This window comes from Eucyclogobius newberryi, unplaced genomic scaffold, assembly GCF_026437365.1.
Source record: "Eucyclogobius newberryi isolate DKJ021-1_F unplaced genomic scaffold, fEucNew1.0.hap1 SCAF_22, whole genome shotgun sequence".
Taxonomy (NCBI): Eukaryota; Metazoa; Chordata; class Actinopteri; order Gobiiformes; family Gobiidae; genus Eucyclogobius; species Eucyclogobius newberryi.
In genome coordinates, this window is record NW_027315857.1 from 19,409,537 (window position 1) to 19,434,826 (window position 25,290).

Sequence of the window (25,290 nt, forward strand, 5' to 3'; positions counted from 1 at the left end):
GTTTAGTCGGATAAAAGCGGTATCTTTTTGATTCTACCTGTACCCAAAGTGCAACGACACGACTCAGATTACAGCAGAACACACGATTACAAATATTTAAAACAGAAAACACCTCGTAAACTATTTATGTATTTGTAAAAAGGCAGATTAAACTCACAATTCACTCCCAAATCTCACTCAATTAGCACAAATGACACGGCGACTGAACCAAGACGAAAAAAAGGGCTATACTTTTTGTCGTAGACTATGATATCTTTGTTAAACATTGGCATAGAGATGTCAATATCATTAGGTAATTGATAATTGTGATCATTCAGGTCACAATGTAATCGTACGAACCAAACAATAATAAAAGTGTACATTTTAGAAGAGATTTAAGTATTTTTAGTGCAATTTATAGCCCAAAAAATTGATCTAACTGTAAATAACGCGGCTGTTTTTGTCAAATTTAACTTTATTTTGTCTTTCGGAAAAGAAAAGCCGATCACAAACTTGTATAATAGTAACATATTATTAAAGATTTCACAGTTTTTTCCCCACAATAATCATAAAACAATTTGATATCGTGACATCCCTAAAAGAGTGTGATAAATTAAACAGTGCGTTCCTATCTAGAGCTATTATTTGAGTCACAGGAAGTAGAAACCACTCATCCCCGGGACATTATAATCACAGCAGCTGACACTGGAGAGGTCAGAGTTCAAGGGGTCGCAGAGGGGCAGGCCATCTCGACCACGCCCGACGCCATCTCGACCACGCCCGACGTTAATCGCGCCGCAATTAGCTTATCAGGCCCAGAAACAAGAGCGGTGTTGGGGTTTATCTCTGCGTTTGAACTGCAGCCAAAGTGCTCCCTGGCACCGGGCGGCCATGTTGGCTCAGACGCAGATACGAGAAGACAATGGAACAGCGCACGGGCTCGCTCACAAGGCATTCTGGGACATTTTATCTTTTTCACAAGCGCCTGACAGCACTTTGGCATAGTCCAATAGTCCGCATCTACTTTCGGACTGAGGCCGTGTGAAAAAGGACTAAATCATGGTGTAATAAGTTCAAAATGTGGACTAATAAACATAACAAACAGTGTTGCTCATTGTGTTATCGTAAGTACTATTCCAGACCCACTCGACAGCACTTAGACTGAACCAGACTCTCTCGCTGCGCTCCTCAAACACGTCAGATGGAAATGCCAACATCGCCGCACTTATTCGCCGTGTTAAATCCCCCGGGAGTCTCGACAGGGCCTCACCTGTCACCGCGGCGAGTTGCTCTACATTTCATCACCTCCAATTGTTGTTGACTCTGCTCCAAGTGCAACAAAATATACCATAAACATCAGCAGCTATTGTTAAAAATATGGTCAACTCAAGCATTCAAGGAGAAGTACTAATGATGTCATAGTGTGGGTTTTGTGGAAAATATACAATAAACTGACCAGGAATTCAGCATGATTAAAGGGTGTGGCCTGGGTTTTTTGAGGTATTGAGACAATGTTGAAGCAGTTTAAGGCTTAAAAAGGAGAGTGGATTCATGGGAAGAGTATATATCTGGTGCCGGTATATACGTTTTGTGGCTTAATTGTCGTTTAGAGACGGTAGATGTGTATTTAGCAAATGACAAAAATCTGACAAAAATTGCGCTGTTGGTTTTGTTCGCAGTATATTGTTTAAATTGTTTCATGAATATAATTTACAATGCAAAAGGATAACCTGAAAAATACTATTTAAGATCTTTAATAGGCCACAAAGCAGTTTCGTGTTTAACTTTGCCTTCACATGATATTATAATTTATAAAACAACACTACATTTGTATAAAAGACTACACTACTTGCGAGTTAAAGCCAAAGGCCACAATGAAAGTAGTGGACAGAACACATTAAGTTTGAGGAGACTTTGTTGTGGAAGCGCCGGCAGCGTTGAGCTAGAATTAATGAGAAACCGGTCGAGCGTTAAACAAAGTGGTTTTCATTTTGTTTAGGCCTTGAGAGAGTCGGGCTAATGTCAGGCCGATACGTGTGGTCGATATGTTGATGAACAGTGAGCCACGAGAGCCACGTGCCAATACGTCCTGGTTTGAAGACAACACAGAGGAAGGAAATACAATAGTGCAGGGAAAGGGTGCAAATGCTAATGAGCTAATGCTAATCTGGTCATTTACAAGATTTCCAGGATTTTTCTGTTATTTCCAGGTCTTGGACTGCAAAAGGAGCAAACAAACTAGGGCTGCAATCAACTAAAGAGATGATTGGTCGATAAAAACACGTCCAGCTGATCATTTAGTCGACTTAAAGGGACTTATCCAAACAATTTAGCCTCTCTGACCTGCACTGACAAGACCACGACTGCACAGTGTTAATGCAAAACAACCATTTACCGTATTTTCTGGACTATAAGTCGCACTGGAGTATAAGTTGCACCAGCCCAAAAATGCACAATAGAGAAGAAAAAAACATATATAAGTTGCACTGGAGTATGAAATGCGGTTGTAAGTGTGAAAATAACAAATAATATCACATATAAGTCGCTCCTGAGTATAAGTATAAGTATAAGTATATAAGTATAAGTCGCACCCCGGCCAAACTATGAAAAAAGGTGCAACTTATAGTCTGAAAAGTACTAGGAAACTGCATTTATGTAAAAGGAAGACTAAACTCACGATTCACTTTCAAATCTTCATCTAGCCCTTAAATAAAATAATGAACTAACTGCATAGAAAAATGAATCAAAAACAGGAAATTTAGGGCTAAAAATAATGCATTAGACTAATATTAAAGTTATATCATTAGCTTGATAGCACATTGTAATATTTGAGAAAAGTATTAATTATTTCAATGATTTATTTTTTGTTGGTGTATCATTATGTGGTTTCAAAATTGGTGTTGAGCATCAAGCATTTTCCTTCTGACAAATATGAAAATTAAAAGTGTCTTAATGAAAGGCTAATAAGCATGACAAGAATTTGCTATGGGAAAACAAAAAAACAACAACATTCAAATCGATTAATGCAAAAAGTGATCAGTTAAAGTCCAGACCACTACTAAATATCTACATTAAAACAGTGATAAATACAGTGTAGATGGAACAGAGAACTTTGAACATTGATTTTATCTAATGAAATTGGACAGAAGTATCGACCGCTCAGAAAAACACTCAATCTGCTCTTCATTTTCTCAGGCTCTGCTCAAACAATTACTGTCAATGTCATTTTAACGACGTAGAAAGGCCAAAACCAGGACCAAACCCAGTCCATGCCTATTGTTTAGGTTTAGGTTTGGTTTAGTTCCGGTTGCATCTGACTCACGGTGCGTTCACAGTCACGTCCTAATCAGTCTGAACCCATTTTAGTCCTGACGCAGACTTTGCTCGGCCCTGGTTAAGTCCCGCTCTGCTCGTGCACAGTTCCAAAATTGTGAAAATACATCTCCTAAACACATCACCACCCTCCCAATCTAAGTATGAAACATTCTCTAATGGCCACCGCCCGCCACGTTGCTCGGAGAACAGGATTGATGGGAGTAATAAAGCTGCGAGAGCCAAACAGAGACACACACAGTGGCACATGGAGCGGTCGTAATGTGGACAATCACGATAAATTGTTCTGCCGGTGCGAGAGAAACAGAGATAATAAAAGAAAAAAGAGAGACATAAACAGAGAGAGAGAGGGATGAGTGGGCAGAGGACCAGAGTCCAAAGGCGGGAGAGTGAAATGGAGATGGATAGAGAAGTATTAGTATGCACTGCGGCTCTCACGGGGCGGCGGGAAGATGCAACACAACAAGATAAAAACAAAAGGCCAAAAGACAAGCGCGCGGAGCAATAAAGTGACAACGCACAGGCTTTAGCATAAAAATGTGTGGAAAATGCACATCGCAGAGGCCTGAGGATGTCAAGAATGTACAAGAACTGTTCACTGTATTGGTTTTTACCGTTTAAACCTGTTTATTATTCTATGCCTCTGTTAAACACATTGAACTGCTAATAAATGTGCTTTATACATAACTGTTATAATCACTGTTAGTATTGTTATTCATAAGAACGTAGGTAATGCCTCTTAAATAAGAAAATAATAGTTTTCAACAACTTTAAATGAACTAAACTCACATTTTTATACATTGCATTATCATTTGCCAAAAAACCAAATGGCTAAAGTTAAAGTTGGGCACCTTATTTTCAAAGGCATGTATTTAAATCTGTCTAATTATAGTTCCTGACGCTCACAAACCCTTTGGCACATCGTTAATAACCACATTAATTGAACACTAGCCCACATTTCCTAGCAATGGTGGCCTTAATATATATATATATATATATATATATATATATATATATATATATATATATATATATATATATATATATATATATATATATATATATATATATATATATATAACATGAAATACAGGTGAAATAGTCAAGCTAACGCACATTTCAAGGCTTTTCCTCGATTCAAAATGTGTGACACTTTCTCTCCTATTGCTGTAATATTATTGATATTCCATCAGACTTGCAGCACTGGACAGCTCAGCATCGCTTTATTGACTCACTCCCACGTCCCACTACACAGACACATCCATTCAGACACAGTGGTAAGAGGCTTGCCCACGGACACAACCGCAACGCAGGAGATATGCCACCGGTGTGTGTTTTTCACCGAATTTAGCCAGAAATAAAGATGAGAAATGAAAAAAAAAAAGAGTTTATTCTGTTGAACATATTCACGGATACGAGCAGGGGCAGAGTCTGATCACAATTATACGACTTGTTCTGTATAAGACAAACTGGTCCATGTTCGTGCAGCACCGGAGCGTTTTCCTTAAAAGAGGTGAGTTACACAAAGATGCACAAAGATAATGCAACAGGAACTACACTTCATGAGTTATAAATAGTTGCGTATTGATTTTCGGAGCGAGAATGTGGCTTCCTGATTCCATTCAGAGAAAAGCAGGAGGCACAAACAGAAAAAGAACATCGAATGTCCACAAAATGTCACTTTGTTCTGTGTTTTGCCTCTAACTTGACATGATATTCTAGAGTTGGTAAGAACATTTTCTTTGGTTGGGATTTAGGCGGAATGTTTGGTCCTGGTTTGACCCTGGTTTGTCCCCGGTTCGGTCCCCGGTTTGGATCCGGTTTGTCTCTGGTTTTGCCCTGGTTTTGCCCTACTTTGGTCCTGGTTTTGCCCTGGTTTGGTCCTGGTTTTGCCCTGGTTTTGCCCTACTTTGGTCCTGGTTTTGCCCTGGTTTGGTCCTGGTTTTGCCCTGGTTTTGCCCTACTTTGGTCCTGGTTTTGCCCTGGTTTGGTCCTGGTTTTGCCCTGGTTTTGCCCTAGTTTGGTCCTGGTTTTGCCCTGGTTTAGTCCTGGTTTGGCCCTGGTTTGGCCCAGGTTTTGCCCTGGTTTTGCCCTGGTTTGTTCCTGGTTAAGGCTGGAATCTCCCAAAATGCCATGCAACCAACTACGATCTCACTGCAAAATCCAACTGTAACCTGTTCAATTAGTAAAACATTGAAATCAAGTTTAACATTGTTTATTTGAGTTGTGTATCGTTATACTGTATGTCCTAATTTCACTAAATATAGACTATCGTTTTCAATTGAAACATTTGTTATTATCTTGCGGTTCCCAGCTCAGTGACTCACGATAAACCAGTCCAGTCCAATTTGAATGCCAGTTTTTATATGTTGTGTGAACGTAACCTGAAAAGACTTTGAGCTATGAATAAATATTTGCGTAATAAAGAAGCTGTCTTCAAAACAGAACTAGGTCACTGTAAACTCTTTGCCACGGTTGACATGTTTTTCTCACTTCTAGCACTCAACTTATCCACCGCAATACCTGCTTAAAATAAAATAATAAAATGAATGAATAAAACGCTCCATAATTAGATGACAGCACACCGCGGTCTCATTGTGACTCAAAAAGCAGCGTGGCAAAACAGATGTTACTTTGTTAAATGAAATACAATATACACGCGTTCGCACATCCGGGAACTTGTGCAGTTGCAACCGAGTCCGCCATTTTGAAAGGGGCACAACAACACGTCTGCTACATACGAAATCCAGGAAATATGAGGCCAAAATGCCAAAAAACTGCGTTCTGTAAGGTCATTGTTCTGTTAGGATATTGCTCTGTTGACTGACCAAGAAATGAGAGCTTTGTCGTGTACCTTAGTTTGCCGTTATCGTCTAAAGAATCAAAGTATTCGTAGCTCATCATGCCGTAGAAAAGGATGCAGTCGTGTTGGTTTTTATATATCGCGTGCCCCTTTTAAAATGGCCGCTATGGGAAAGTCCCGGCAGTGTGACGTCACCGCGAACGCATGTATAGCTCCTTTAAACGTGGTGTTTTCATTGTATTTCCAACGTCCGCCGTCAGCCCTCTATGTTCGCTCTCCAGCCTTCATAGACCTCTGCCTGAGCCGTCGTGGTGGACGTAAATTCCTCTGTCCAGTATTGATTTCCTGAGCGCTTAATTACACCCACCGCACTCCACAAACCCGTGAGTGCTTTCAGTTCAAAGTTCAACCGCTGGAGAGCTGGCCCCGCTCCGCAGAAAGGCAAACGCAGGTCTCTCTCTCTCTCGCTCTCGCTTCGCACGTGTTCGACCTCAAGGGTGATCAATTATTGACGGACCAATCGGTGTCGCCGTTTCCCCCTGGTCGCACGTGCGTGGTTGCCGTGGCGACGCAGCACGACCAATCGCGGCGCGGTGGGTTTGATCAGCGAGCGGGGGGGGGAAAGGTGAGGCGCGTTCACAATTTCACACGAGGGGTTTTGTGATGGCGACCGGAGGAGAGACAAATCATAATCGAATTGAATGGTTCATAATTCACTTGGTCATAAAACACGAGCTCCTGTCCTGCGATTTAATGTTTTTTATCCAATTAAATTTGAAACAACACACGCCTTAAACTGTTCCACAATAGCCTGATGTTTACGCACTGCTTTATAGTTGTCAAATGAGGCAAAGCGATTAGATATTTATTAGATATTTATGCAATTCTTATGGACGCTAAATGAGCCATGAGTGAATTATATCAGATTAATGAGAGCAGGAGGTAAAGAGCTGGGAAAAGTCAGAAAACGACTTGCCTGGTGCATAAAAGAGGTGATGATTAATGAGTACTTCTGTTGTACGTTGGCATTTTTGAAATAGATTTGAACAAAAGAAAAGTTTCAAATATGGAGGCGTCGTGAAACAATATATTTACAAATAAATTCTAAAATAAATCTAAAATAGCTTTTTTTTTTATTCAAGCAATCTTTGGTATGTATTTAGAGTCTAGAGTCTAGTTAATAATAATGATTAACAAAATAATCGTTTTTTTTAAATTCAAAATAGTTGACTAGTTTCAATTATTCCAATTAACTGTTGCGACGCTGATCAAGGTGATAATTCTGCTCTTTTGCGGTGAGTTTTACAGTTTATTCCCAACTGTGCAATGCTTGAACCTCAAATAAGTAATGTACGGACACATTTTTGAGGGATTATCAGATGTGTCAATGAACCTGTGACAATCTGCCAGTATCTGCATCCCAGTAATGCATGTCATCTTTATGCTTGATCAAGACACGTCACCCACGTCACCCACCTCACCCACCTCATCCACCTCATCCACCTCACCCACCTCATCCACCTCACCCACCTCATCCACCTCACCCACCTCATCCACCTCACCCACCTCATCCACCTCATCCACCTCACCCACCTCATCCACCTCACCCACCTCATCCACCTCACCCACCTCATCCACCTCATCCACCTCACCCACCTCATCCACCTCACCCACCTCATCCACCTCACCAACGTCACCCACCTCACCCACGTCACCCACCTCATCCACCTCACCCACGTCACCCACCTCACCCACCTCATCCACCTCATCCACCTCACCCACCTCACCCACCTCACCCACCTCATCCACCTCACCCACCTCATCCACCTCATCCACCTCACCCACCTCATCCACCTCACCCACCTCACCCACGTCACCCACCTCATCCACCTCACCCACCTCACCCACGTCACCCACGTCACCCACCTCACCCACCTCACCCACCTCACCCACCTCACCCACGTCACCCACGTCACCCACCTCATCCACCTCACCCACGTCACCCACGTCACCCACCTCACCCACCTCACACACCTCACACACCTCACCCACCTCACCCACGTCACCCACCTCACCCACGTCACCCACCTCACCCACCTCATCCACCTCATCCACCTCACCCACCTCATCCACCTCACCCACCTCACCCACGTCACCCACCTCATCCACCTCACCCACCTCACCCACGTCACCCACGTCACCCACCTCACCCACCTCACCCACCTCACCCACCTCACCCACGTCACCCACGTCACCCACCTCATCCACCTCATCCACCTCACCCACGTCACCCACGTCACCCACCTCACCCACCTCACACACCTCACACACCTCACCCACCTCACCCACGTCACCCACCTCACCCACGTCACCCACCTCACCCACCTCACCCACCTCACCCACCTCACCCACCTCACCCACCTCATCCACCTCACCCACCTCACCCACCTCACCCACGTCACCCACCTCATCCACCTCACCCACCTCACCCACCTCATCCACCTCACCCACCTCATCCACCTCACCCACCTCATCCACCTCACCCACCTCATCCACCTCATCCACCTCATCCACCTCGCCCACCTCATCCACCTCACCCACGTCACCCACGTCACCCACCTCACCCACCTCATCCACCTCACACACCTCATCCACCTCACCCACCTCACCCACCTCACCCACCTCACCCACGTCACCCACGTCACCCACCTCATCCACCTCATCCACCTCACCCACCTCACCCACCTCACCCACCTCACCCACCTCACCCATCTCACCCACCTCATCCACCTCGCCCACCTCTCCCGTGTGAATGGGGTGTGTGTTTGCTTGACCGGTGATGGTCCGAGAGGCCTTTAATCTTGTGTGTGTCAAACCCCAAAGCAACAGAAGCAGTTTCTCAGCCCTGAGTTTGAACGACAAGTCAAAAAGCTCAAAATGAGGCTGAGGTATTGACAAAATAAAACATCTTGATATTGTGAAGTAATAACACAATGTGACAATAAAGGAATATCTTATTTGGACAATATAATGGCACGGAAATCCCTCACAAACATATTAGAACGTGCACACGACTGTCTTGGTTGAGGTGCAGATAAAAGTGCAGTTTTTTTATGCAATTCTCTCTCCAGAACAACAAACAGCAAGTTATTTTTGTCTATAGTATGTATCTACCACATCTTATCTGAGGTAATAGTAACATCAGAACTGCAGAACTGTTTCAAAGGGATGATTGATGACTGAAAAACTGGGGGGGAAAGGTGTATATTGAATTACCCGCCAATACTACATCCCGTGTCTGACTTTATCTATTTCAAATCCTTCACAAAGACAAATCGCTCGTGGACTCAGCCGGTGTCAGTTGTTTGTCCTCAGTCCCATCTTTCTATCTCCCCCTCTCGTACTGTCTCTCCAGTCTCTCCTCGCTCATGTTTTATTCACGAAGGTGCCCTAAGGTGCGCGGAGGTGTCCCGTTTCCCTGCGGCGCCGGCGGAGGCTCCGGTGGAGGCGCTGGCGGAGGGAGAGACAGCGGCCATCTTTGTTGGTGCTGGAGTTGTTGTTCTTCTTCTTCGCTTGGTTCAGCAGTGGGTTGTTCTGCATTCGTCTGCGTTACCCACGAGCAGAGCGATCACGTGTGAGCTTGAGTCCTTCGTCTACAGTCGCCGCGAACAGGGAGGAAAGTTGTAGCGTTCGCCAACAAACTCCAACGTGATTGGACGTTCGGTCAGCAAACGCCGTGGCCGAACGAGCGGCAGTCGATTGTGCGAAGTGACAATTTTCAAAGTGTCAGAGTCAGGATTTGAACCAGCGATTCAAAGGTGTTTCCGTTATGTCACCAACGACGGAAGATGCTGGACTGTTGGAGCTCTTGGTTTGAAGTTGGTTTCTTCACTCACAAAATCATGTTTGACTCGTGTTCGTCTCTAATCATCCACTGTCAGCTGAGGTCTTTTTTAAATTTATTTTATTGACTTATATTCAACCCAGTAATTTGTTTTAATAAGACAAAATAAAATGGAATTGAAAATGCATTGCATGTCCTCCTCGTGTTACCGTGGGTTCTCTCCGGGTTCTACGGCTCCTCCCATCGTCCAAACACAAATTGGTGACTCTAAATTGGCCCTAGTGAATGAATCTGAATGAATGGCTGTCTGTAATGTCTATGATGAGTTGGCCACTGTCCAGGATGTACCCCGCCTAAGGCCCGAAGTCACTGGGATAGGCTCCAGTCACCCGCGACCCCGAAAGGGAACAAGCAGTAGAAAATGGATGGAGTTACTTGAATTTTGTCAGAGTTTTAGCAGAGTTGAGCGACTAGTGAAGTCACTCAACAATAACAGAATAACCGCCCTGATGAAGTGCCTTTTTCTCAGAATCTCAGCTCACTGGCCTGATGAGCACTTGTTTTTGTAAGTTTTGATCCAGTGCAGGACTCCAAAGCCTCTTGTTTCTGTAGCAACATAAGTATATCGGGAGAACAAGTAAAACGTTTTAATGAATTCCTCACTGTGAGATAGAACAAAGGGTAAACCAGCTATTGGGTGATGATAATAATAATAAGAATGCTTTTACTTGTACCTATTTCTATAAAAAAATACACACACTCACATAAATTGATATATTGCTTCAGAAAAATATCACAATAAACAAATATTGAAACTATGTTATGCACATGCCACTGTCTAAAGCAGTAAACTCTTTTATAAATGTACAATATTGTTCTATTGTCTGAAAACATGAGCTGCAATAAGAAAATGCCTTTAGTAGTAACTTCGTATATATAATTAGGTATGAAGTTACTTTTATGTTATCGTACAACAACAAAATCCCAAAACGTTTCACAAAGAAAATGTACACAGTAAATATTAAGCCTTAAAAAATATAGTTCCTGGTGTTAATTATTGAACGCTAAGCCGATATAGTAATTATCGTGACAGGCCTAGGTGTATATTGGTGTCTTTTCTCCTTCATTGCGAGAGAGAGCCACAAAACTACTCCATAGAGCTGTAAATCCTGTAACTCGCTCATCTCTGTCCGGATGTGTTTCTGTGTCGTTTGATCAACTAAAGACGCTCTGATCTCACCAGAGACGATATATATATATTAACAAAGAGGACTGCTGTAACCGGGGGCAACCGTGATTACTCCGGTGTCAAAAAGTCGCACGGATCGATCTGATTAACGCCAGCGGAGTCAAGCCACGCCAGCGGAGTCAAAGGTCGGTAAAACACACACAAAGTCAATCTTATGACAGAAAATCAGCAGAAGAAGAAAAATATAATATAAGTGTGAAAACTGAAATGGAAAAAGGAAAAGGGACAAAAGCAAAATGGAGTCAGCGTTAGTCCTCTAAAACTTATAAAATTCATGTATTTACATATTTAAATCGTGCAAAGTCTATTCGGTTTAAATTCAATAAGGAAAGTGTCCGCAGAGATCAAACATTGGCCGATATTTCATACAATTTGGTTGAACAAGCTTTTTGAAATGAGCTGGTTTCTTCTTCTAATAATCAAAAAGGAGTCACAATGATTTTTGAACAGGCAAGGAACAAAACATGCAGGTACTAAGAGAGATAAAAGACATAAACTTGCCTTAATTGAAGCAGTGATTTATGCTTTTCATCGCCATTGTCAATACATGTTTTGATTTAGTGCAGATTTTGAAAGTTTTTCCCACAAATATTGAAATATAATTGATTTATTTATTAAAGAGGACATTTGGCTGAAAATTAACTACCGTATTTTCTGGACTATAAGTTGCATCTTTTTTCATAGTTTTGGCAGAGATGCGACTTATTTATTTATTTAAGGACATAGCATTTATATTATACCTATATACTTATACTCCAGAGCAACTTATATGTGATATTATTTGTTCTTTTCACACTTGCAACTGCATTTCATACTCCAGTGTGACTTATATATGTTTTTTTCTTCTCTATTATACATTTTTTGGCTGGTGCGACTTATACTCCAGTGCGACTTATATATGTTTTTTTCTTCTCTATTATGCATTTTTTGGCTGGTGCGACTTATACTCCAGTGCGACTTATACTCCGGAGAATACAGTACTTGCGCTAATGTCTGAACGTTTCACTGCAGAAAAAGTATGATCTTAGATCTGCAGCTCTGGTCTAAACCTTCTCTTTGCACTGGCCTGTTATATGTGTTTTCTGTTATACTTTTCTTTTTGTGTAGTTTCCTTCAGGCATCAATACAACGGCTCGTGTTTTCAGCAGCTCTGTGTTTGATGAATGGGATGAACTGTGGTGAGGACAGAGTGGAGTCTGGTGGTGACAGAGAGAAGACTGTGTTAGAGCCGAGTCTTTCGAAGGATTGATGACAGAAAAGTACAACTGCTTTAATAGAGAGAAAACACACATTTATTGGTCCATAATGGAAAACACTCTTTCTTTGCTCTTTTATAAGATAAGATAAGATATTCCTTTATTGTCCACACATAGGGAAATTTCATTTTGCAACGCAGGTAGATATAGAGGAAAAGGACAGATAACTTATAGGATAACTCTTATAAGGAGAACTCTTATAAACAAAAACTCCTATTGACAAAACCTCTCATTTCCTAATAAGGAATGGAGGGGGGAAATAAATAAGAATAATAATTAAAATTAAAATTAAATAAAAACAGCTTATTAGTTATATTATGTGAGTATGGATAGAAGAAATGGTGAAAAGATATTATTTTGTAAATACAGATAGATTTTATTTTGTGTGTTTTGTTTTTAATATGTTGGTTTCAAAGTTAGTTTTTTCTGAGTTATCTTTTGAATTTGAGTAACTGAGGTGCTTTGTTATTGTAAATGTGAAAAAATGAAGAAAATAAATATACAGTGTGCAATACAGGGAAAAAGGTAAATCATATATTGAAATTAAACATATTTGTTTAGCAAAAACCTGTTCAGTGATCTTTCAATCTTTCAAAATGCCAAAAATCCACTGCTTCGGCACATTACTGAAGCACAACAAAGCCTTGACAACACAAAACTGTCCGTACATGACCCATCTGAAGACTGGCACGCGGCCGGAGGAGAAGAATTATGTGGGAAATATAAAAGGCTGGAGGAAGCAGGGAATTCCCTGTTGCGTGAAGCTTTAGCCAATCAGCTCGTGCCTCTGCTCCTGCCGCGCTCCTGTGCTGTTACGTAACATCACAGACTCGCAGAGAGGAAGAATCCACTAAATGTGGAGAAAAATCCAGAAAATAATGCAAATAACACAAATGAAAATACAATCAATTTATATATATTTACATGTCCAATATTAAAATGTGCAATGAATGAAAATAAAAATGAATGAACTCAAAGAAAGACTCTGCTCTGAATACAATATCCTTAAAGCACACTCTGTAACTTCCAGGTGCTTGTCTCCATGGATATTATATTAGTTCACCTGAAATGTTACATGGTATGGTATTAAACATATATGTATACCTTCCATTTATTCTATTACAAGTGTTTTTACTGAAATACCTTAAAAATATAATATATAAAATAAGTTTAATGCCACAGTTTGGACCTTTCTTGACAAAAGAACAACATCTCCATGGAGACAAGCAGGTGGCGGACCCTCCAACAAGATATTTACATAGCCTTAAATCCGTCTATTGTAGTTTAAACAGCATTGGCAGTGTAAGAGGTTAAACATAAGCATGAAAATCACATATATATCAAAGAAAGGAGCAAAAGGCAATAAAATCCCCATAAAACCAACAGAACCGATGCAAACTTTTCAAATAAATGTAATATATTCATTTTTGGTAGTAAATTGCATTGATGTTAATGAGTTAATTAGAGAGCAACAGCTTCATGACCATAAACGTCACAACATTGAGATGGATTCAACCTCTGGCAGTGAGTGTCGGGTGAAATATGTATTTAATATTGCACTGAACAGCGTTGGCATGTGATATGTTAGTTACAAGATAATTGCACAAAAATACCACTTAAACGCTTAATACAAATCATAACCAAACCAAAAGGATAGAGACAATAACAATGTGTAGAAGACTATGCATAATTCATCTATTTGCAATAAAGCCTTTTGTGACCTAATAAATCTACTATAAAAATGTAAGAATATACTGATTTTTTTGCATAGTCAAACAAATATATAGATTAATTAGTCAAAAACGATGTGTGAAGTGTCAGTTGAGGGATTTTATCACGTGAAATGCTCATTAATTAGCTTTTTATCCCATGTTGACAAAAACAGTGGCTCATGTCGCTTGAATTAAAATGGATGTTTACGTCTCGCCAAACGCGTTTCCCAACAATGTGATGCTAATTTGGCTTTGAATAAACATAATACAAACGTAACAGCTGATTTAAGATTGATCACAACCCGTTTTTGTGCAGAAATGATGTATATTTTCCATGGTAAACGGGCGAACGTCGCTCTTACCTGGGTGGCTTTATGGAACTGCTTCTTCAAACCCGCGACAGACATCTCTCCCTCTTGTGCGTGAAAAGAAGGCGCAAATGCGTAAATAAATGTGTTGAATTGACAGTTTAAATTGTGTGTAATGGTCAGCGAAAGTAGAGCCTCCGTTTTGAGGGACAGAGACGACTGTAACGCTGTGTTTTTTGTCGGATTCTGTGTGAAATGTGAAGCGATCGGAGGAAAAAGCGCTGCTCAGCTGAGACAGAGATCCGCTGTGGAGAAGAGGAGCCACTCTGACTCACGAAGACCGGAGATGTCCTGACTCTACTGGATGAATATGGATAATTATGGGTTTTACTGTGGCAACGAATAATAAAACGCAGATTAAGTTAATTACAAGATAAAAGCAAATATAATCAAACGTATGGAGGCAATAACATGGTGCAGAATAGGCAACATTTTATCATTTTAATTCATGCTTTTTGTAACTTTTGCAATAAAAATATAGGGATTTGATTTAGACATATTTATATCTCATTATTAAAATCCTGGCGCGTTTGTACAAACCCTGGTTGACATTTTCTTAATTTATTCAATTTTGTCCACATCTGATAAAAAAAATAACGTCCTGGGAAGGTAAAATATAAAAAGAAAGGACCATTTTCCAAACACAAAAATAAAAAAAATACCCTAAAATAATATTAAAAATGATATAGGCAACACGCCTAAACTTTTTAAACTTCATTATAAGTCCATCAAATCTCATTCTTAGTGAATTTAGTTTCAGCTTTGACCGTCTCTCTGTCAGTCCAGACTTCCAGCAGCAGCTTTAGTCCTCACATTTGAATCTTATGTTTGTCCGTGCAGAGCAGGTTTCCACTAATAATAAGAGAAAATCAAACATCAGAATACAAAAAAAACATTTGAATTGGAAGAAAATGTAAGCATTTTAGTGACTGACAGCTTAACTGAAGTGGATTGTTCTTTACACAATTACATTAACTCTTTTTGGTTCCTCTTCCCAGTGTGAGTAAATCTACATCTGACTGAAGCTTTATGTTGACAATATGAAAGGAACAATTGTGTTTTTGCATCGCTGCTTGATATGATTTAGTTGTTCTCATTTTTGTGGTCTATCGTTTGAAAACGCATTATTTATTGTTTTCCTTTAACTTAGCTTACATTAACTTCAAATTATAAAGCAGATGTCCATACTGGACTGCAACTAATGATGATTTTATTGCACATTGAGACATTTTAGAACCACTACAAACCAAATAAAGGTTGAAATACGGTGATTCGAATAGACTAATTTGGTTGCACACTTGGCACATTTTCTCTATCATTTTAGGCCGTGGCTGGAGAGCTGCGGCGCGGTCAAATGGCCTGAAATGGCCAGTGTCAGGGACCACGGCATTTCCCTTATAGCCCGTTATAGCCTCATGGCTAACCCTAACCCTAACCCTAACCCTAACCCTAACCTTAACCTTAACCTTAACCCTAACCCTAACCTTAAATAACATGGCAGTTTCGGCCGCGCGCCGCGGCACTGCAGACACTCCCATCATTTCAAGTTGGGCACAATCATCTTCCTCTACAAAACATCTCTGCCATGTTTTCTGTGACGTGAGCGCGACGGTTTCTTTTTTGGTTACCTCCTCCCTCCGCGTGCTCACCTTGCCCCGCTGCACGAGACCAAATGATGTGCGTTTGTGGGCTTTAGTCACAACAAAATGTAGGAATTTTATTATTAATATCTTACAAACTACTGCTTTGTCAGTAAAATAAAAATAAAGACAAAATATACGCGTCAGGACCATGGACAGCGACTAGGAGCATGCGGGGCACTTTAAAATGAGAGTTATCTAATAAGAAAAAACTAAAATATACTTAGTTTGAAAGTGATTGCAAACCTTTTAATACATAGAATTTGAGGTTTGAAATCGTATCGTATTGTACTGCAACAGTGTACGTTAATACTTACTACTTGACATTTGTTAGAATTGTGCGCACTCTAGTGGTCTAAAATGTACACAGCACATGTACAAAAACATTTTTCATACAGTATTATTTTACGCCTACTTGGCACTTTTCATTCAAGCAAGTTTCATTCACTTGTATTCATCCAAAAGGGAGTAACTGAATACATGTTGTGACTGTTCATGAAGCAGTTTATGATCAGCCGTGAAGTTTAATGTCAAAAGTTAAAAGTTTTAGGACAAACGTTAAAAGGTGAAAACTAATAATGATTATAAAGTTTACCTGGCAAAATAAAAAACAAAATCTTTCTCACAGACACTTTTATTCTGTGAATTTGAGGTGGATTTGGCATTTCAGCACCACGGACAGAAGCAATAACAAACAGGTGACAATTGGTGACAAAAGTGAAAACTGTTGCAATTCAACTGTGACTCATGTCTTTTAGAAACACACTTAAGTATTTGTAAGAGCTAAAAACTTTCTCTGAAACATGAGTGACGTATCTCACAAATGCAGCGCAATTCATAAAAAAAATCTCACATAAAACAGCGCTCTACGCTGGTCTCCAGAAGCCTTATAACACTACGCCAGTCTCTGATTGGCAAGGAGACGCAACACAGAGGAGGCGGAGCCTATCCCTCTTGCTATATGGCGTGACGAAGGCGTCACTCCTTAAGTCTCTCAACTCTTCTCGCTCCGAGAAGCCTTCACAGCCAAGGCTCCCGTCCAGGGAGGGGCCGCACTGGACTGGGACGGCATGGAGGATAAAGGCTTTACCCGCCTTCCCCCCACAGAATCTCTGGTGGCATCTCACCTGCACCCGGGGTCCGGCTCTCCCCTCCAAAGCGGATTGCTTCCAGACAACGCTGCGCTAACAGAGAAAAGCTACAAATCCATAGCTACTTCAGTGAGAGCCCTGAATGCGTCCTCCATGCTACTTGCCAACCAGGCAAAGCTACAGGACGACATGACCTCACTGCACCCGGAGGTGTGGGACGAGTTGTGCGTGGTCACTGACCTCTGCCTCCGCCTACACCGCTGTGTAGTCCAGGCATAAGGCCGAGTTATGGCCACACGCACGCGACGCTCCTCTGCGACGCGTCAAGCGTCTCCTAGACAGTTGGAGACTGGCGTAGTGTTATAAGCCCTCTGGGGACCAGCGTAGAGAGCTGTCCCTTTTGTGAGATACCAAAACGAATGTTGAAAGATAACTGATCGCGTGTCCAGAGATCATGGTCCGTATGTGTTAAGTTATTTGCATGTATTTGCCTGATAAAATAGTGCACTTTGTAGTTTAATCTGTGTTAGAGCCAAGTTTAGCTTATGTATAAGTTTGCATGGAAATCCACAGTGTTAATATTTTGTGATAAAATGTGAATATATGATTATATTTCTGTGATGTATTTTATCTGCATAATAGTGATATTTTATCTGCATCATTAGTCTAAGAGAAGAACGGGTGTGTGACAAACTGCATTTGTTTGTGAAGGTATCACAAAGATGGGCCAAAGAATGTTGCCCCAGGGGGGGAGTTGCACCCTCCCTTGCAGGCTTTATCTCTACGGAAATATACCAAGTGCCTTGATGTGAGGCTGACCAATGAGAAATGTGACCCGCCTATTCCAGAATATCTAATAAAACCAACCAGCATGGGAAAAAACAGGGTGAGACGCAGGAGGATCATACCACATGCTTACCACAGCTTGCGTGATCAGTCCCCGCGTTTTCTCCCATGCATGCCACACAAATGTCTGATATTTCTGTGTCGTTTCATATTCTAAGTTGAATGGTGTTCTCTATGTGTTAAGGAATAGCATCTGGTGTAATGTCTCATCCCAAGGACATGTTTGTCTCCATCCCAGGACATTTTCTGGTCCTATCGAGCAGGACGACAAGCAGCCTCTTCGCAGAGATTGACGGGTGAATCGGTGAAGTCTGTGCACAGCTAAAGGAAGTCCACTTTTCCCGTGGCCGCCCATCGCACCTCATTCTCCGCGAGGAGAGCGCGTCGTTTCGAAGCAGCAGGAGAACACAGGCAACGAAGAAGGTCAGACAAAAAAAAAATTGTGTGTGAAAGAGTTAGCCATAAAACGTTTTATGCATTTAGTTTGATATTTACTGGAAAAATATTGTATGCTTTTATGCGCAGTTAGGTATTACTGAGGAAATACCCAGTTTCATATTACTGAGGAAATATTTTAGGCTCTTATGCCCAGTTTAGGTATTACTGAGGAAATACTCAGTTTAGGTATTACTGAGGAAATACCCAGTTTAGGTATTACTGAGGAAATACCCAGTTTCATATTACAGAGGAAATATTGTAAGCTTATGGACGAGATAAGTTTCTCACATAAGCAAGGAGTTTAATATATACTCATTAAAAAAAAATATTGGTTGGCTTTGTGTAGACACACATAAAGGAGTTAAATTGCTCAACACGAGTTAAGTTTCTCACCGAAAGCAAGTCATGATGCCTTATGCCGAGTTGTTACTGACATAAAGATGAGTGAATGTAAGCGCTGTGCACGAGCGAAGTAAGTAAGAGAGAAGTGTGAATGTGTGAATGAGGATTAATAAGTGATTAACTAACAAGTGTGAATCACAATTAATCATACAAGGGTCACAAGGCGTTATTCTGAGAGATCTAAAATTTGCAGTCACGGGTGAATCTTTAAACACCTAGCATTATCTCCGGTGGAAAATCAATAAGAAATTCTACTAGAAGCTTGAGATATGACGTGTCTGTAAAGCAAGTAGCATTTCTCTCAGACGACCGAGACCAAATAATGCCAAAATTATCACCCCAAACTGTAAAAAGACAAAGGAAAAGTCATGAGGATTTTGGAGGGAGACTTCCATGCTCAGATGACGTGGCAGAGAGGGGGAGATAAGGGGGGTCAACAAGACAGGAGAATGGGAAGAAAGCAGTTCAGAGGACGCTCTGAACTGATGAAATAAGTAAAACTAAACTCAGCTGGTTTTAAATTTTAGTATTTGAGAGCTCTGTAGAACAAATTTTAAGGGTTTTGTTTTGATTGACAACAATCAATTATAAAGAGTGTATTAAGCTTGATAAGAGATGAAGATGAATTCAGATTTTTATTAGATGGCCAATTTTTTGGGGAACGTGATCACAGACAGGACACTTCCTGTCCCCGACATAGAAGACAAAAGTTGTGTTTTTACGGTATCGTGTTTTTTGTGTGCACAGAACAAAGCTACGTTTTGTTTTGTTTTATTTTTGGACTTGACGAAAATTATCTTTTTGGACTTAATGCATGACTAGATGAAAGTACAGGATGAAAAGACAGAAGTGTTTTTAAATTTAGGATCAAATACAGGCATGGGCCTGGAAGTGATAATATGGGTAAATGAGTGACTACTGATGTTTTTGGACATAGAACGGGCAGTAAGTAAAGGGATAGTAAAAGTTATATCTGTAACTTATTTATTTGTATTATCACGAGGAAACCTTGTATTGCATGTAGACGTAAGTGAGGGAATAAGTTAAATAGTGACGTCCAATGCCCTCCCAGGAAAGACATGAATGTGTCATTAACTAAGGAAATTGATGCAGAAGTGGGGGGACATGGGAGGATATGAGTCATAAAAAATAGTCAGAGATAAGGGGCTATTGACTAGCAAAGAATCTGGAGGACTCAGGATGGAGCAGATGTTGTTATCTTTACGGATCACAGGGACACCAAGAGGTTACACCTCAGGGGGGGTTGACGTGATGAGTAATAGGAGAAGTTAAAATTAACAGGGAAAGAATTTGACATTCTAAAGTAAATACCGGAAGGATTGTGGAGATTCAATCAAGAATTGAATAGATTTAAATTAGACAATATCATCTAAATTTAGACGCTATAGAAGTTATGAAAACCAGTGATAACAGGAACTAAACATTACAGGACTCAGGACGGAGCCAGGACGGACCCGGGGGGAGGAGTGTAATGCAGAAGAATAAATTTTACGAGACCCGCAGATTACCTGAAGATAGTGAAAACTATAACCAGGGGAAGGTTTAGAATCATTTTGATTGTTATACACATATAGACTTGCTAGAACAAACTAATACGCAATGTTTGTAAAGCACCACATGAGCAGGTGTGAGAGATTGAGTTTGAAACTCACCTGAAGCACATATAGAAGATTAGCACATATTACATTAGATGTGTGACTTTATTCAGGCCACACCCACAGAGGAGATGTGAAATTTTATCTTAATTATGTGAAAGTTGTGAACTGACCCTTAAGGCCAGCTCAACGGGGAATTATTGGGATAATTAGTATAGTTTGATGTATTTGAATACATTCATACACACCCACACACACCCACACACACATATATACACACACACACACACACACACACACATACATACATACATACGCGCACACACGTGGATTGAAACATTTAGAGTTTGAAACATTTAGAGTTTGAAACATTTGGAGTTTGAAACAAATGGTGGTAAAACAGATAGGTTTGGCAGTGTCGGATAACAGACACATAGACGGTTTACAGACACACAGGGTGGGGGCCCAGCGCCGTGGAAGGGGGGGCTCAGCCAGGGATGTGACCACTGAACTGTGAAAGGTCAAGAGGTGACATTGTGGAGTGGAGTGACAGACGCAATTCCATCTCTTCCTTGATTACATCCTGGATTAGTGAACGTTGTAAACTATCTGGATTATTGAATTTTGTTTAAATGTAGTAGTTTGACAAATGGGCAAGGCCATTTATCAAAAAGGAGGGATATGTACGTGTAAACAAATATTCCGAATCAATAATTACAAAAAAAAAAATTGTAAACAAGAAAACTGTTTGAAATACACTGAATTGTCGAAAAGACTTTGTTTATCACCACAGCAGAACGTGTTGGAGATGTGGTGTTTACAGAGACGGAGCCAAGTGGACGGAGCCACACCGTGTCGTCCTCACCATTGGAGGGACGAGAACATGGGTGCTCTCATGGGAAAGTGAGAGAAATGTCTGGACAACACAGCGGCAGAGCCAGAACATCGCAGACGCAGGACTTCGTTTGTATTCTTCGTTTTTGTATGCAGAGACAACAAACAGATTCTACAGTACGCAAAGTACTATACTCTGCTACGATGAACGAGAGCCAGAGGCTACGGTGCGCAGAGTACCACACTCTGTGAAAAGAATCAATAGTTATCATCATCACAGCGATGACGATAATATGGGTGCTGAACACCTGTATTATACAATCGGGACAATCGGGACAATCGATCAACATACACAGACATGGAATAGAGGGAAGAAAATAAGTGATCAACATGAAAGGTTATGAAATGCATGATGTGTAATAATGTATAATGTATAATTGACATGACAGCAGGCTGAAGAAACACAATGGCATATTACACAGCCACTGTTGTTTGCACTAACTAAGACAGGTTTTTTTATCTGCTACAACATAACTACATGTAATGTAGTAAAAGAGTAATGTGTTTGGCATATGAGACAGTAGACTAATGCTTTGATAAACAGGAGGGAAATGTGATAAAATGTGAATATATGATTATATTTCTGTGATGTATTTTATCTGCATAATAGTGATATTTTATTTGCATCATTAGTCTAAGAGAAGAACGGGTGTGTGACAAACTGCATTTGTTTGTGAAGGTATCATAAAGATGGGCCAAGGAATGTTGCCCCAGGGGGGGAGTTGCACCCCCCTTGCAGGCTTTATCTCTACGGAAAAATACCAAGTGCCTTGATGTGAGGCTGACCAATGAGAAATGTGACCCGCCTATTCCAAAATATCTAATAAAACCAACCAGCATGGGAAAAAACAGGGTGAGACGCAAGAGGATCACGCAGGCTGCTTACCACAGCTTGCGCGATCAGTCCCCGCGTTTTCTCCCATGCATGCCACACAAATGTCTGATATTTCTGTGTCGTTTCATATTCTAAGTTGAATGGTGTTCTCTATGTGTTAAGGAATAGCATCGGTGTGTGTCTAATTCCCTGACATATTTTGTTATAAATGTGTAATTTTATGTTTCATGGACAAATAGTTTGGTTGTTTGAATAAGCTAAATTAAAGGCGGTATGGATGATTTTTCGGCGATTTGAGAACACAGGTGGAAGTGCGCATGCACACTCCCCCGTGCGGACTGATACAACGCACACGTGCGTTTGTTTATTAGCGCAACGGAGCGCATCACATCTTTCGTCTCCCGTAGATTTCTGTCCACTTCTGCGTCAGCTCAAACTGTCTTTCTCCGTCTTCATTTTCCCCCGTACACTGAGGGAACTATATTATGATAGATCCATGCGCTTAGGCACGCGGAAACGTGAGGAGGAACCGCACGCGGCTGCAGGTGAGCGGTAGGTGCGTTTTATGATTGATACGTGGCAGGACAAATGATTTATCCACGCCACGAGGAAATATGATAAAAAGTTAGCTGAAAAAAATCGTCCATACCACTTTTAATATGATTACATCAATTTTATTTGTGGAATTTATTTTTAGTCTTCTGCCTACTCTGATGTATGCTACTGCTACTTTAAGAGAGAGAGATCTTTAGGGAGGGTACAAGGAAAACAATAAGGAAAGGAGCGCATGACACAGCGTAAAATACAGAGCAATATCGGCAAAAAGACCTGAGCTCACACATTTTGTAAGAAAACCAGCTCAGTGTGGACCTTGGACGTTTGTGGCCAGATTTGGAGGAACAAAGGAAATAATTCAAGTGGTTACGGTGATGAACGTGAGTAATGATAATAAGCTGAATAATTGTGCTGCTAAGTTAGTCAAGCTAACTCAAGGAAGAAAGTACGTTTCTGTTGCTACTCTGCTAATAATACAATGGAGGGGTTGATGTCAGGCTTGTCAAAGTTGCATCATGCTATTAGCCTCAGGCCTCTGCTTTCCCACAATCAGTGTTGGGAAGAAACTAAATATATGTGCTGAAAATAAATCCAGAAAACTATATTTGTGGCTGTAATCTGGTACAGTTACTATTTCATTTGGTGGTAATTGCTGGGTTTAAACTATCATTTATAACTGATAATGTTTTTACACTATTATAATGCACCAAGTATCCACCATACAACTTTGGGCCATGTAATGTAATAGTTTCTTATTGTTCCAAAAGGAACACTTAATTCCTATCCACTTCCAGGCATTCCATTCCAGCCGCATCACTCAGACACTTCGCATCCACAGGGAGTCACCCTCACGCTCCCCAGTATCTGCCCCTCCCGGGACACCACTAATCACGGCGTCCTCTCGTCCCTGCCGTCCCTCTCCGTAGTCAGCTTCGACGTCTCTATTCTTTGGAGCATCAGCGATAACATGGCGGCTCAGACCCAGTCATCTAATTCAATCAGATTATGGAGTGCCCATGATCGCTATGTCTTCCACCGGGGTCTGAGTGACGAATAAACTTTGCAATAAAGGTCGCTAAAACATCTTTCCTGCTTTCTGTGTCTGAGTCTCTCCAGAGTGAAATTGATTTAACAGACAATACACATGCAGTACAGTGCAAAAATAAACTCAATCACAGATTAAGATATGAGACATGGCTTCAGGGATAAATTATGAATAATACGTTACAAACTTCATTTTTATGCATGTATTCTGTATTCCGTAAATACATTTTCAAAGTATTCTTACCATCACTGAACACAATGAGCTGCTCAGTGCGTATTCAAGCTCATAACGTATCTACCTTGCATTTATTCAATTCCAATGACCCTGTGAGCGGCGTCACCTCTCCACAGAGCTGGGGTCTCATTCATAAAAGCTTCTGTGGACTTCTCGCTCAAAATGTAAATACAAACAAAACAAAACCTCTTTAATCAGAGTCCCTGAGCAATGTCCGGCTCATTTCCACGTCAAGTTGTCTTTTTATAGATCATGAACATAACGTGGAAAGTATTGTTCACGCTTTATAAATGAGACCCCGGACATGTAGCTGGTGACGTCACTTGCTCGACTTCATGGAGGTTGAAAGGTTTAATACCATTATCTCCATGAAGCAAGCAGAAGAATCACATAGAATAGTTTTAACGATGAGATGTAAGGCATCATTTGAAGTCTATATTTTATCATCTTGTTGTTTGTGATATTTCAGATCGTTACCTGCATCTTGAAGGCGATATGGCTGTTGCTGCCTCTTCAGCCCTGCGCTTCTCTGGAGTTCGTGCAGACCCTAATTGGGGATAAACTGACCCTGGTCATGACAGAGCGATGTCTGAACGCCGAGACGGGCTCGCTGCTTCACCTGGCTTCAACTCACCGCGTGGCACAACTGACAAACGGCCGATGAACCCCGACGTACGAATATGAAGCTCGTTTGGCTCCGGGGGGCGGCGTGGAGTTTGAGGAGGCCGCAATAATGGACCGCGGGCTGTACGAGCTCACGTGTGGTACCAGAGTGAAAAGGGTCACTATCCAGGTGAATCATGCAGTGGAGCTCATTATGTAACCTGAAGTGTAATGTCAAAGACACACTGTGGAGCGACTGCAGTCTAACCTTTGACCTCACACATATTGTTTGAATAAGAAGGCTCTAAAAACATGGTCCTGGTATTTGTCATGTACTTTTATTTCACCCTGGAGAGACAAAGAGACCACGAAAATGGACTGTTTAGCAAGCTTTATTCGTGAGTTATTTGGCGCTCAGACCCCGGCGGAAGACGTTGCAATCATGGGCACTCCATGATCTATTTGTATTAGATCTTCCCCGGAGCCTGGAAACTGGTGGTGGTAGATGTGAAGAGAAGGTAGAGGATGAGGGGAATGCAGAGGAGGA

The 25,290-nt window shown here is 41.2% G+C and overlaps 2 protein-coding genes across 2 annotated transcripts in view; one reads left to right on the plus strand and one right to left on the minus strand.

The window, feature by feature from the left end:
- The window catches only part of LOC140371596 (endophilin-A1-like), a 29,671-nt gene extending 14,987 nt beyond the window's left edge, over positions 1–14,684 (minus strand). Inside the window, exon 1 of the mRNA XM_072458764.1 lies at positions 14,539–14,684. Coding sequence (XP_072314865.1) covers positions 14,539–14,583 — 45 coding nt within the window. The 5' untranslated portion in view covers positions 14,584–14,684. The remainder of the gene's footprint in view (positions 1–14,538) is intronic.
- Positions 1–25,290, plus strand: part of col4a5 (collagen, type IV, alpha 5 (Alport syndrome)) — a 362,461-nt gene that overhangs the window by 109,030 nt on the left and 228,141 nt on the right. The gene's annotated exons all lie outside the window — the stretch shown is intronic.